General features: G+C 39.9%; 1 protein-coding gene across 2 annotated transcripts in view; it reads left to right on the top strand.

Moving 5' to 3' along the window:
* Positions 1-14784, top strand: part of MOCOS (molybdenum cofactor sulfurase) — a 210133-nt gene that overhangs the window by 171278 nt on the left and 24071 nt on the right. For both annotated transcript variants that reach the window (XR_009487894.1, XM_059856631.1), the window contains exons 7-9: positions 353-469; positions 3158-3601; positions 10461-10623. Coding sequence is in view for 1 of the 2 variants with exons in the window: in XM_059856631.1 (XP_059712614.1) it covers positions 353-469; positions 3158-3601; positions 10461-10623 (724 nt within the window). In the remaining variant the exon portion in view is untranslated. The remainder of the gene's footprint in view (positions 1-352; positions 470-3157; positions 3602-10460; positions 10624-14784) is intronic.

Consider the following 14784-nt stretch of genomic DNA (forward strand, 5'->3'; position numbering starts at 1 on the left):
TCTGTAATTAGCAGCCCTGATGTGAATAAACCTGTTCACAGCTTTAAAATTCAGCAGATGTACTGGCATTCATAGGCTCAGGACCTGGTTGTGTGTGTTTTATTGTGGAGTAGTTGCTCAATGCTAAGGTAAACATCTCTGCTCCTACCACTGCTTTCTTCTAGCTGAAGTAACAAAGTTGAAAAATGCAAAATCTGTATAGGAATGGTAAAAGCTGCAGTAAGTTGTTAATTGTTTGGAGACATAATTTACCTCCATGGATTTCTGCCTTTAAAACACTGTATCTTGTTGACCACAACTTTAAAATGTCTATTTTTCACTCTTCTCCTGTGTCTTCTGCTCAATTGGGAAGGTGGACAGCATGGCAAGTCTCCACAACATACACGTTCGCACAGGCTGCTTCTGTAACACTGGAGCCTGCCAGATGCATCTGGACATAAGCAATGAGGAGATCCAAAGGAACCTGCAGGTTAGTCTCTGAATGTGGTTAGAACTTAAAAGCTGAAGTGCATCACATCCCATGGTTTTGAGTCTCTGTGACTTTACGAATGAAGTTAAATTTGACTTTTTTTCTTTAAGCATTCAACTCCTTTGCCTTGTTAAAGAACTAAATTGATTGAAACTCAGCTCATTGAAATGAGGTATTGAAACAAAATGGATGTAGAGAAGTGTCTGTTGCTTGTTATTATTTCATTGGAGAATCGGAAATTGGGCCTTCTTGTTTGGTTTTGAAATTGCATGATATCAAGACTTCCAGCAGAACAGAATTTCCTGAACAATTCCTTTCATGTTTTTCTTTAAGTATCCTAATTAATTATTGTACATACTAATGCTCTAGTCTTGTAGACCTGTTGCTGTTGGGTGTTACAATTTAAAATATGTATGCAAATTGGACAGGAAACTATAAAGGCAACTACACAGTGAATCTCAGAGAATGAAACAAATTTAGATGAAATCTACTTAGATTACTGGTGTGTTAGATTTTTAGAATATGAATGTAAAGATTGTTTTCCAGATTACTAATGTTTCCCATACGCTGTCATTAAAAGATGTATAGCAGGATGTATTACACTGCAGTGGAAGAGGCTTCTTGTCTGCATATTTGTCAGAGTTTGAAATTACAGTAAATTAATTCAGAACAATCAAAAACCTTATTAATGATGTTCTTCCAAAGGTAAAAAAAAAAAAAAAAAATCTAATTGCTGTGATGATATTATAGCTGCCTTATAATTTCACAGAGACATATAGATAATTTTGCAAGCACATTTACATGCAGGACTGATAGCACTAGTTCTTAAAGGCTTCTGCAGTTCTTTAATACCTTCCTTGGGAAAAAGGTGCTATGACTTGCCATGGAAGCTCTCTCCTCTGAGAAAACAAAAAACAGACTACCCTTTTGCTGAAGTGAAAAATGCCAAATAACCAGCTGCAATGCTACTGGATCTCCTTATAGAAGGAGGATTTTGCTAAGGAGTGAGTGACTCCTTTTAGGTCTGTCTCATTTAAATGGGGATAGGCTAAAGTTAAATTTATGGAGAGACACTTAATCGCCAAAGGTTGTATAATGAGGTGGTACAGCTACACAGTCGTTATTTGGGGACATTCCATTCCCATCAGTGCTTTGAGAAGGATCAGGATGAGTTATTGACAACATTACTGTGTAGAGGAAGGCATCTTTTATCACATTATTTGCACATATACTTCAGTTTCGTCTTTTCCCAGGGTGCTGGCTGTATTCTTCCTTCCCAGATGAAGTTGTACATGATAAAATGCCTGTGAGGGAGGACTTTCTGTCTTCAAGTGTCCCTGGAGAAGTGTGGTTAGTTTTCTTAGAATGTTATGTAGGAACTCACTCACTTATTTGCACAGTAGGAACCTCTCTCCTCAGTCAATCAAGCAATACTTGGCAGAAGGGTTACAGAAGGGTACATTAACAGATGCAACCTAATTTTGAAAATGTTGCTTCTGCTCTGTTGTCAAGGATAAAAACTACTTCACACTGCATTAAAATATTTACTACTGTGTTGCATGCTTTGACATAGATGTAGGGTTTTTATTTCTCCTTGCATAAATTGCATCTATGTTCACTGTCCTGTGACATTTCTTGCTTTAAAAAAAAGCCCTCATGTAAATAAACTATTCATGTGTCCATTTTTAATGTGACAGAAATGTGTAAATAAATTAAATTCTGAAGAAAAAACCCAACAGCTGCTGTACTTAGGGAATATGATGCTGAGTTTGGACTAAATCTTAAGTCCATTGGTGAGCTACTATTAAGTGGATGAAGAAAGGGGGGACTCTAGCTTGCTTCACTGGTGGTGAGTGGCAGCACTCACTGACTCACTTAAAGAATGGGAAACTTTTGCTCTTAAGGGAGAGTTTTCCATAGAGTCTTGTATGAGAGACCTATCAGATAGGTATCTACATGGAGGTCACTATAGGACATTCAAAAAATTTTTCAGCAAAATTCTTTGAAGTGGAAACTTGTGCTCTTTAAAGGAGGAAGTGTTACGGGGAAGACTAGATCCTTTTATCCTGAAAACAATGTGTTGACGGATCAGCAAGACAGATTTGTTGGATATTCCTATGTCACTTAGGATGTCTGAACTCTAGATTCAAGTCTCTGCTTTGCTGCTATCCCAAATGAGTTAGTTCTCTGCTGTTTGGACTATTAAACATAAGCCATGATAAAGCCACTGGTGGTATAAAATGGCAGTTTTCTGACAGTGAATATTGAGAAAACTGCCCCAAAAAAATCAGCCGTCTCATGGTTTGTTCACTTATCTGAACATAACATCACAGTTTGAATCCCAGTGAACTATGCAGGTGAGACTGGAATATCCCTGGAGATTGTCTGAGCTGACCATCATGGGACATACAACCTTTAAGTGATTCTGATATGTTTTTGGGAAGTATCTCTTCCCCTAGAATAGAATAGGACAAGCAGCTCAAAAAAATCTTCATAGCCTAAGTAAATCATAAGATGATTGAGGGTATTTTCTTCATTTTCTCTTTGTATTGATGAGTTAACCTTCTATTTTTTTACAACAGTTTTTCAGGTTAGAATTAAGAGACACGTTAATAACTAGGTAAAATTAAAGAGAAATAAAGCAAAGTATCATGACAGCTCTCTGGTTTTCTTCCTATTTCAAACTAGGCTGGCCATGTCTGTGGAGATAACATAGACCTAGTTGATGGGCGTCCCACTGGTTCTGTGAGAATATCCTTTGGCTACATGTCTTCTTTTGAAGATGCACAGACTTTTTTGAATTTCATCATAGCCACCAGACTCTGCAACTCAGATGCTGAGATTCCTCTCCAGTCTGTTACAAAGCTGACGACAGAGTCTGTTCCAGATGACCACCTTTCTTTTAACAAGGCGGATAAATTGTCTCCAATACTGCAAATCTCTGACAGAGAACTCAGGAATATTCCGTCTGAGGCAGAGACAACTAGCAGCTGGCAGCCACCAGAGCCTGAGGCAGAAAGCATGAGGGCAGCTGTTTCTGAGACTGCAGTGCCAATGTGTAGAAAAGGTGGCAAGCCCATCACTATCGCCAAAATTTACCTGTACCCAATCAAATCCTGCTCTGCATTTGAGGTATGTGCTTTGAACCATTCTGAAGTATTTGTGCAGCTCAGCCTTGTGTTTTTCATCAGACCTGTGTGTATGACATACTAGGAAGCAGTGTGTGGGTACCCATGTTTCCTTTTTTCTGGGTTCTGGGACCAAGTCCCACATGTTAGGCTACCTTGAAGGATTTTGAATTAGGCTGAAGTTACAGGGGAGGGGTAAATGTGTCTTCTGCTCTCCCCTCTCCCACAACAGGCAAATCTGCATGTAATATGCTGTCTTGAAGAAAAAAGTTGGATTTGCAAAACTTGACTAAAATATAATCAAGTAATTAGTATGCTTTTACAGAATGACATGTGGTGGACTTGTAGGCATTGATGGGTAGGCAGCAATTGAGAAGTAACTTGATTAACATGTTATAATTGAGAGGCGGCTGATTTACATTACAAAGAAATGTTATCATTAAAAATATATTTGCAACAGAAATATGACATTTAAGTGTTGCTGTGCTATTTGAAAGTTCATTCTTTGAAGATTTTAATTGCTTTTTTACCAAGTTAATAATATCATCACCTTAGCTGTGACTTTTTTTTTTTAAATAATGCATGATGAAATAGGTGTATGGCCCACACATGACCTAGAATGTCAGTCTGCTTAGTACCATACTGGGAAGTGATTTAATGAATGTCAATAATGGTATAACTTTCCCTATGAAAACTTACTGGTGTAGGTCAGTGTCTCACATCTAAGAGAAAATTGGGGTCAAATCCAGTGACGAATCTCCTGAATTTCAAATAAGGCTTCTCAGCTGATTTGATCATGTTTTGTTTTTTTATCTTTCTCAGTGCAGAGAGGTTTGGCAATTAAACACTATTAAATGATCAACCAAACATCTGTGTTTGTAAATTTGGGTTGGCTTATGATATCTTTAATTCAGAGACACAATCCTGAGCATCAAATGAGACCTGAACAAACAATTTCCACCCCTTATTAACCTCCCACTAGATCAAACTGTTTAGAAAATCAAATTAATTGCCCATTTCATGTGAAAATTTTTTAACCTTTGTTGAAGTATTGCAGTTTTTATAGCTGTATTAGAGAAGCCCAGTATGGAAGCTGCTGAAATATGTTGGCAGTGCTCATGTACCTTTGGGGTTAAGTTCTGCTTTCGACATGCAGGCTGGTGTTGTGAGATACATGCCACAACATTCAGCACTAGGAAGGCTTTGAAGTGATTGTGCCCAGGAGCAGGTAAGACATACCTCAGCATGAAAGAAAGCTTATGTTTCCCCACAAGCTGAGCCAGATTTCTTCTCTTCAAGCTCCCTGAGGGGAAACAGCTTTAGGTGATAAATTCACACAAACCTAATACTCCCCAGCAAACAGGACTGCAATTCTATATGGAGGAGGGAAATCCCCGGGTCTCATGCATAGTGCTTGTGCCAGGCATGTGTTGATGGGCCCAGAATGAAAACAGGAATCATCTTACCTCAGCTCCCACCTCTACAGCTCAACACTGTTCTGTAAGCAGTGAGAGATGGACACCTGCTTATTCATTTTAGCATAAAGTAGGCATCTGCAGTAGGAGAAATAAATTTTCCTGGATATTTCTGTTTCTTTTCATTGACTGCAAGAGGAATCCAAGGCAACTTAGATTATGCAGCTAACACTAGCTGATCTGAATAATTTAAAAACAGATTTAAAAACTGCAAATACATTATGAGGTTTAATTTCGCATGTCTAGAGTAATTTTTGAAGTCTGTTTTGATTTTTTTATGACAAAGCCTCAGCCACATTAAAGCCCTGTAATCTAAGCACTGTCAGAGCCTGTACTGCCAAAGAGTAACAGAAAATTAAATAAATACTGGATTTAGGTATGGTATTGGAAGGTACTGAAATTCGACTATAAAGAGCATTTAGCTCTTCTTCTCCTCTACTTAAAAAGTAATTTTTGTGCATTTCCACATGGCTTCCATGTGGTTTATAGAAGATACATGAGTGCATGCAAAAGAACAGTAGAAGTTGACCTAAGAACTGGGAAATTGTTGTCATCCACTGGGAAAGGGCTTTCACTGCATTGGGAGAGCAGGCCAGGAGTTGAAGTCAAAAGACTATTTTGATTTGGATAGGGTTTTAACATTGAATGAAATCCCTTCAAAAAATATGTTTGCTCTTGTGACTTTTTTTGTGTCTACCAGATGTTCTTCATGTTTTTTCTTCCTAAAAGTCTGACTGGCATTTCTAGACCTGTCATACATTTATAACCAGCCTGTGAAAGATCTGCCAATCTCACTGTCTGCCTATAGAAGAGATAAAAATACTATCTTATAGACCACCATTTTTCAAATCAACTTTAAAGCTCAATTATCCCATTCTAAATCACCAAGTGGCTTAGTCTCCATGAGTAAGAGTAGAATAGAAAGCCATCGCTGCCAGGACCTAGACCCTGCAGTGTGCACTAACCTCCAATATATATCTATATATATATATATGTTTTTATATGTCATTACTGCAGCTTCAGCCTGTATCCTGTTTCCTTTGAAACAGGAAAACAATGTATGTCACATGCACTGGAGTGTGAAGCAAGACATAGTAGAAAAGAAACCTTACCACAATTAAATGGAATCAAATCCTGGAAATCATTTTGCTTTCTAAAATATTGATTATACCAGAATCTCTAGGCTTTATCTTGAAAAGACTGAATCATAGACAAAACTATTCTTTTACTGTTTTAGTGTATTTTTTCATAGACTTCACACTTAACATTGTGTTTCCTAAAGTAAGGAAACATAAACTTCTGAAGTAGTTCTAAAGTTATCACATAGCTTTAGTCTTTGATTGGAATCCAAGAAATGAAAATCAGTGTCTTGTTTTTAATCTAAAATACCTTTAGATGCTTTGTAGTTGCTGGAAATTTACAACAGTATTTTCCCAATTAAAAACTTGATCTCCATGTTTATCATTTATAGGGCAACTCAGGTAGCTGATGTGAAAAGGCAGAAGTGGCTCAAATGCAGAGCTGTAGTAAATTCATTCCCCTTCCAATACTTTGATACTTGAGACCAGAAGCTCATAGATTTGTAGGTTCAAGTGGAGGCCTCCCGTTGGTATGGGAGGTCAGACCTTTAGCGTGTGCTGTAACTAGGGTTTATTGTAACTACATGATCACTTGAGTTTTCCTAAAATAATGTGTGCAGTGGAAAATTCCAGATAACTGTGTGCAGGACTCAGCCCATCTGCCACTGAAATCTGCCCACGGAGTTGCTGGTTGCAACGGAGTGGGCAGAGGACAAACTGGAGGAGGATGTGAGTGCGAACTCACAGCTGTTTGATCTCCTCTTTAGAGTCACATAATCTCCTCCTCTCCTAAACTCTGATTTCTCTGTTCTATTCTAAGTGGTTCAGTATAAGAGGTTCTTGACCTCCAGAGAAAATGAGAGTGCAGAGTGCTTTGGCAGCTGGGAGGATGAAACTTGGCATGAAGATTTTCAGCTCGCTGCAGGTCAGGTGGTTTCTTCAGAGTTGTATGGAGTGTTCCTGGCCATTGTTGTCCCATGGATTTTGTACACATAGTGCAGGAAGAGGAGGGCAGAATTTTCTAGCTCAACTTCTCAAATGTGTTTTTTTTTTCCCTACAATTATTTTATTAAATGGAGAAAAGCAGAGGAGTAGCCTCTATCCCAGACCACTTTATTTTTTCCAGCATAAAAATGGGTTTTAAACATGCATTTTTAAACAGGAACATCTCTCATGTCGATGACTTTTGCATAATTATATAATGCAATGTGCCCAGTGAAAGAGGCTAGGAATTTAAACTAATAATTAATTAATACCTTTATTATTCTTACAGTAGATTTCAGAGTATAAAAAATTGCATCTCAACAGAGAAGACAAACTAGCTTTTAATTTAAAATGCAATGCAAATTCCTAGTGATCCGTTGATAAAGTATATGTAAGACCACTAATATTTTTGAACTTAGATTATTTAAAGCCTTTTCAGTGATTCCTTTAATGTGTTCAAAAACTGTGTTAGCCTTTGTGATGACATTACTGTGAATTATGGGAGAAATGCAGCCCAAAATATTTTACAGAAAATTCTGAAATAAAGAAAAAACCAAACAACCCCACATGCAGTGGATATTTTCATTTTGCGATAGGAAAAGATGGACTAAAGCAGATGGGATAATACCAAGTACTGGCTGTATTATGCAATGATCCTCATGACAGGTAGAGGAGACCATAAATGGAATGATCCTGGTATGCGTCATCATCTGCCATGCTTGGAATGAAGGTTTCTGCTGGTGTCAATCAGCTATCTATCTAAAACCATGCACTCCATGCTTTCCTTCTGTCCTCCCACTTTTAATTTGTCCCAGTAGCCAGAGATGGCCAGGCAACTTCAGGGAATCATATTACAGGCTATATAATGCACTACTGCTCACTACCAAGTATGCTAACCTGCTCTATTTTACTTTCTTTAACAATCCCTTCAGCCCCTTTGAAGTAAGGGCAGGATATGCTCTGCACAGGCCTAAGTGCTGAGAGAAGAAATGAATGTGCTCTTCCTTGCTCATCTCCAGTGTCAGTATTAGCAGCCAACCAGCTCTGGCTGTTCAGAGCCGTCTGTGACTCTCCATTCAAGGCAAGCCACAGTTATTTTGCTGTTCCAACTTCCTTTACCAGGGTCCTAGCAACATGTGCAATACAGTGAGCTGAAAAGTGGAGAGGGAGTTGGGCACCTGATAGTGCACAGAGAACATGCATGACAGGATAGATACTCACTGCAGGGCACAGTGTGTGACTCTCACCACAATGGCAAAAATCCAGAGGAAGAGGGAAAAATGGGTTGAGGACCTGTAGTCATGGGCTGCATCACATTTGTGGTATAAATGAAGCATGGAGTTAGTTGCCATTATTTTGAACCTGTCAGAGGTATCTTGAGTGGAAGGTGTTGATAATTTCCAAATATCTGCTAGCTAGTTAGCTGGGCTTACCCTTTAATGCCCTTCAGCATGCAAGAACTACCTGAAGCTCTGATTAAAGAGAAGTTTTATTTTGCTCATAAAGCCTCTTGCCTTCAGTGAAGGGTATGCAAATGCTTAAGCTTTTTCCTGAATAAGATTGCTGTCCTGAAGTGGAACCAAAACAACTGAATGTTGCAATAGGGAACTGAGAAACTTTGTGGTCTCCTTCCATTTTTCTGCTATTTTAGTTCATTCTGCTCTCTATATCTATCAAATCCTGTAGAGATCTGTTGGATTCATGGGAGGATGTATTACCAATTAATGATCTTCTTTTTTGGAAGGGAGATTTGTTAGCAGGAAATTCTTGCAGCTCTCAGATGGTCACCAGCTGTTCAAATGCATTTTGTAGTCTAATTATACAGGATAACCAAAAATGCGGGTCTCTCCAAAGAATAATTTCCACTAAGAACAAAAGTGTGTTCTTCAGCTGATATTGCAGTCTTTGGGCTGATTCCTCTCCTAAAAAATACAGGGCAAAGGTTCACATAGCTGAGGTGCTGACAGTTTGAGGTACTTGGATAATGGGATTTCAGACGACACTGTCAGACCTAAAATTTCTATTTATCATGGAACTTTCATCCACAGTTGCATAAAAAAATGCCAAATACCATTATAAATCAAGTGAGTTGATAGAACATGTTTCTTCATCTAATTTTTATTTTTCTATTTTCTGTATTCAGTATAGTTGGTTGCACTCTGGTGAAATTATTTTTATTTCAGCTTTGATGCTTTAAGTTTTCAGCTCTACCATGCCTGCCCTTAGCTTTCTATAGTCAGGCAGTCAGTGTCAAACTGCTGCTGCAGGCTTCTATAAAAACAGGAAAAGTTTACAAGAATGAGATATTTTAGCTTCTGTCAATTTTTGGGTTAATCATATGATAAACAAAAATGGGATTTTTAATTAATCTAACCAGTGCTTCCAGACATGCTGTTCTTCATAGCATCAGGCTGTGCTTGACGTACCTTTTACTCAATAGGGTTTTGCTGAAGTCTTTTGTCAACTAATTCATGTGAGATGTGCTCAGCTTTTCTATAAGAATTCAACAAAGTTCAGCTGTAAACTTTTCTCCCTATTCAACTGTGACTAGGAAGCATACGCGAGCTGAAGAATATGTTAGTGGCCAGCTTTATATTACAAGAATGGTATTAATATTTTAACATTCTGGAGAAGAAAGCAGATATTAATGTCACCCAAAGGCATTACTAAAATTGCTCTCTTTTTGGATTTCAAGATTACCATCTGTGTAGCATCAGAAACAGATGTTCTTTTCACCAGAAAAATGTATGTGAAAGCAAGGACAATATTCTTGTATGGGCTATTCAATGTAAAGGCTGTTATAGACATAATGGAAGAACAGAGAGCAAAGAAGACAATGTGCTTTGTTGTAAGGGAATTTAAAGAAACTATTATTCTCCCAGCAAAACCAGAAGTTTCAGTGGCAGAGATTTTCTCAAATGGATTAATTGATAAAGTGGTTCCATTTTATGAAAAACAATTTTTTTCAGAATTTTGAATTTCACAGTTTTCCTGCTGTTTGTTTGGTTTTGCCTTAGTTCATAAAATTTCTGTGCTTTGTAAGTTAAATGAAAATTTCTGGAGGAATAGGTCCTAAAAATGGATGAGTATAAAACTGAAGACAGTTTTCAGAGTGTTTTGGAGATTGTTTATTCTTATAGCTCTATTAAACTGTATGATAATATGTAACAAATTTGAGTAATTTTTTTTTTTTGGTCAGCTTTGTGCAGTGGTATCTTTATCTTTGATGAATGGATTCTTTTCCCTCTCTTTTCTTTTCAGCATGAATCTATTAATGAAGCAAACATTTTTTAAACCCATTTACCCCCTCCTAATGCTTTCCCAGGTTACAGAATGGCCAGTAGGAAACCAGGGTTTGCTGTATGACCGAAACTGGATGGTTGTAAACCAGAATGGAGTCTGCATGACTCAGAAGCAGGAGCCAAGGTTGTGTCTTGTGAACCCCTCAATTGATCTGAAGCAAAAAATTATGGTCATTCAGGCAGAAGGTTAGTAAACAATATCCTTTCCTTCCCTTCTTTATTGGTGTCAGATTTCTAGGCAGGGACACCTGCATGCTGCCACCAAACTACTGAATGCTGTGCATGCTTACTTGTGACTTACTTGTGACAGGGACAAGTTCTGTGCCAGCTGTGGGCAATGAAGCCCAGCCTGTTAGAAGCAGCACTGGGGGGCTTCCTAACTTATTGTTGGGCAGGCAGAGAGTAGACAGTGACTCCCTATGTGCAATTATAAAGGGAATGCTCCAGGATGGAGAAAGGAACAGACAGATGTGGAAATTTACTGACTGGATGTCTCTCCATAGCACGAAGTCCCATAGCCTGAAGGGATTGTTAATGCTGCAAAGGTAAAGGAATAGAAGTGTAAACATTAAACACCTTGAACAAAAACCTTCCCATTTTGTATCTCTCTTCCTCCTTACATCTGTGGGATTAGAAGGGTAAAGTCTTCAGTGGAAATTAGTATGAATTAAAGTAAGGACCAGACATTATTTAACTCAATTAAATACTTGCACTAGCAGGCAAATACTTTATGATGTTTGAGCTTCCTGGGAATTATCAAAATCCTTTTTATTCACTGCTGGGGGGAAAAAAAGGAAAAAATATGTAAAGTGTTACAGAAAGCCCTTTACTACTCAGGGATGAAAATTATTTATTTTCATAACAGTGCCTTTGCCACTGAACACTGGGATGGGTTTGAATTCCACAGAAGTCATTACTAATGCTGAGTTTGCATGTGTCTGAATGGTGTTCATCATTTCCTTGGGTTCCAACATTTACTCAGCCCATAATGTCTTAACCACTAATAATGCACATGCCCACATTTTCAGCAGCCAGAGCAAAACAAGGGAACCTATCTTCAGATTTTTCACCCTTTTTTAGAAAGCCATATAAGTGGATCTGTATCCACAGTCTCCTTTCTGTGTGTACATTACGGTTGCTGTCATCTCCAACTGTCTGAGCACTCTCCATGGAATTAGGTCTGACTTGTTGATTCTTTTTGTCTGAAATAGGTTTCTCAAATGTACATTTTGATACTTCCACTAATTTTCTATTTGCTATTTTCGGTTTCCAATCCCAAACACAAGCTAGTCTCTTCTTAGGGATTCCAGACTTGCTCACACACATACACTGCTGCTTTCTCCTCTTTCCTCTGTACTAATTCCTTGAAAATCTATCTTTAATTCATTTCAATTTTACATGGAGCACCTTGCACCTCAAATTTCTGTAGTACAGCTGCACAGACAGCCTTCTCCCACAACTTTTAAATTATCAAGTGCTTCAGAACTAATTATTTCTAGAGATTTATTTCCTTACCATCTCTCTTCCTTGCTGACCATTCTGAGTCTGTTCTTCATTTTTTTTCCTTGCTAGCACTTGTTCAGACAAGTGCCTACCCATTAGTATGTTCACCTGTCAATAACACCTGTCAGTAAGACCTGTCATACTTCGGGGAGTCTGGAGGAAGTTTTCCCAGACAAAAATGACAGTCAAGGCACCCATTTCACACTGAGATTTCCAATCTCTTGCCACAGTTAGTGCCAGGGTGAAATTTGCCTTCAAATTCTACATTTTACTGTGTGGTTTTTTTGAAGTTTTCACTACCATTTGCCTTCCTTCCAATGAAAGTGAGAACCATTTCCACACGGAAATGATTGTCCAAGTCCATTGATCATTTTTCTACCCAGAAGTAATTGATCAGCATGCTCTAACAGGAATGTCATTGCCATTTATTTACAAGCCTGCTTTGGTACAGCCAGTGTGTAAGAATGGAGTCATTTTATTCTTTGTATAATGACTCTAGCTACCAAAGTCCTAGCCCATGAGGTGATCTGGGGCCTCTTTTCTAGTACTCCTGCTGTTTTTTAGTCTTGCAACCTGTGGCATTTTTTAAAATTCTTGACAGTGAGATAATGGGAGTCTTTTCCTTGGGGAGTCTATTCCAGAGCTTACTGCTCCTAAGATGGCACAATGATGGGAGCACATACAAACCAGCAGGGTAAGGCTGAGCAGATAAATCTGTAGGAAGTTGTTTCAATATTTATTATGTTTTCTTTCTTCTTACCTGCAGACTAAATCCATTATTTGTTTGTTGGTGTTAAATTTTTAATCTTTTTCTTTTATCCCTTCACAAACATGGGTCAGTGTTATGTCTTCCACTTAAATCATTTCATGGCAGCCAAATTTAATTTAATAAATTGACTCTTTCCTCGCAAATCCCACTTTAATCCCTGCTGCTTTTGTCACCACACCTCCAGCCTGTCTGTAGCTGGCTGAGAATGTAGGACCTGCAGCTGCATGCAGCCTGTGAGCAGTGATCCATGTGGTGGGGAGCAGTGGATCCCACTTGAGCCAGGCTGGTTGTTCCACAGCTCAGCCTGTGAGCAGTGATCCTTGTGGTGGGAGCAGTGGAACTCACTTGTGCCAGGCTGGCTGGTCCAAAGCTCAGCCTGTGAGCAGTGATCCATGTGGTGGGAGCAGTGGAACTCACTTGTGCCAGGCTGGTTGTTCCAAAGCTCAGCCTGTGAGCAGTGATCTATGTGGTGGGAGCAGTGGAGCTCACCTGAGCCAGGCTGGTTGTTCTGAAGCTCAGAACCTTGGCTGCCTGTGTCGGTGGCCGATGCTATTTCAGATCCGCCGCTCTTGGCCTGGTGACTGACAGCCGCCTCCAGGTCTCCTCCTGCTCCGCTCCTTCGTGCACATGGAAGGCCACCCACCCAAACCGCCTTTGCTCGGCCACAGCCGCATGCATCTTTCCAAGCTGGGCTTTGTTCCCTCCATCTCTCCTCCCTCTGCCCTCACAGTCGCTGTGCTGAGTTTCTCTGTTCTTTCCATTTCTGCCATGCCCTTGCTTCGGTGACTGTGCAGGCCCAGCGCTCCAGCTGACGGTGACAGCGCAGTCCGGCCCTGCCCCGCCTCTGCAAGGAGCCGTACCCGCAGTGTTTTCCCGGCCAGCTCCGCTGCTACCCGCGCTTTTCCCGCTGGCAGCGCTGCCTGCGGCACACACCTCCGCCCGGGCGTGCTTTGCTGGCTGGAGGTGTCTCTCTCCGAAAGAGAGAGCCTAAGGCAAGCGTGCTGCTGGAATAGGGGCCCCTGGTAAGTGCCTGAAGCCGAGAGAGCCGGATCCCACGTAGCTGGAGTACACACTGGTTTTTAAGAGCGTTTTGCTGTTACACTGTTAGAGTATGGTGAATACTTTATCTGTGCCACTTTTAAAACATAATGAGTGTGTTCTCTCTTCCCCTCCAGGCACACGTGTTCCTCTCCCTCTAGAACTTTTCATTAGCGGAAAATTTGTTTATGGCTATTTTATTTCAACGTGGCTTAATATTCTCTGTCTTCTCTGTCCAAGAGAAGTTTGTCAGCATGATTTAGTGTGACCGTAACTACTCTAACACCTTTTGCTGAATTCTCCATGTGCCGAGACACCCTTTCAGGATTGTTCAACCCCTGCAACGTTGAGTGTCTCTGTAGCCCCAGCTGTGGATGGGCAGAACTTGCTGTCTGACCGACCCAGCTGTGCAATCGTGCCACCCATCCACTGTGGGTAGCAAGGATGGCAGAGAGGGGCTCTACACGAGCCAAAACCTGCCTGAAGGCTTAGGATCTTTGCCTGGCATGCCTTCAAAATTAGTTGGCTTGCACGGCAGCTGGGGAGCTCCAGGTGTTTCCCGGATCTCTGACTAAGTGGTTAAGTGAGGGCAGAGGGAGAGGAAGGGCTTGTGCATACTCTCTCACTGGCTCTGTTGCTTTCAGCAGAGGGAGTGACATTTTAGTTTTGAGAAACTGCATTTATTAATTTTGTCAGAATTATTTGCTTAGGCTATGAAGTTGTTAACAGGCATTCCCTATTTTGTTTACTGTTCAAAGTGTAACAAAGCCCTGCTATCACATAACCTCTTAGAGAAAATCAGTGTACCTAACTCTAAATCAGCCCTCATGTAGAGAAAGAATTTTATGTGTCTTGAATGAAATTATTAGAGGTTTGACTCCCAGTAACTGAAAGGTGGGCAGGAGCAAGTGCCTTCATTTCCAAAAACCCTATTACTGAAGTGAGAATCAAGGGAAATCTCCTTGTCCTCTTCCATCAAATATGTGGGAGCACAGATTACATTGCACTTGTTCCTGACCTACACAAACATGTAGACA

Source organism: Haemorhous mexicanus, chromosome 1 (genome assembly GCF_027477595.1).
Source record: "Haemorhous mexicanus isolate bHaeMex1 chromosome 1, bHaeMex1.pri, whole genome shotgun sequence".
Classification (NCBI taxonomy): domain Eukaryota; kingdom Metazoa; phylum Chordata; class Aves; order Passeriformes; family Fringillidae; genus Haemorhous; species Haemorhous mexicanus.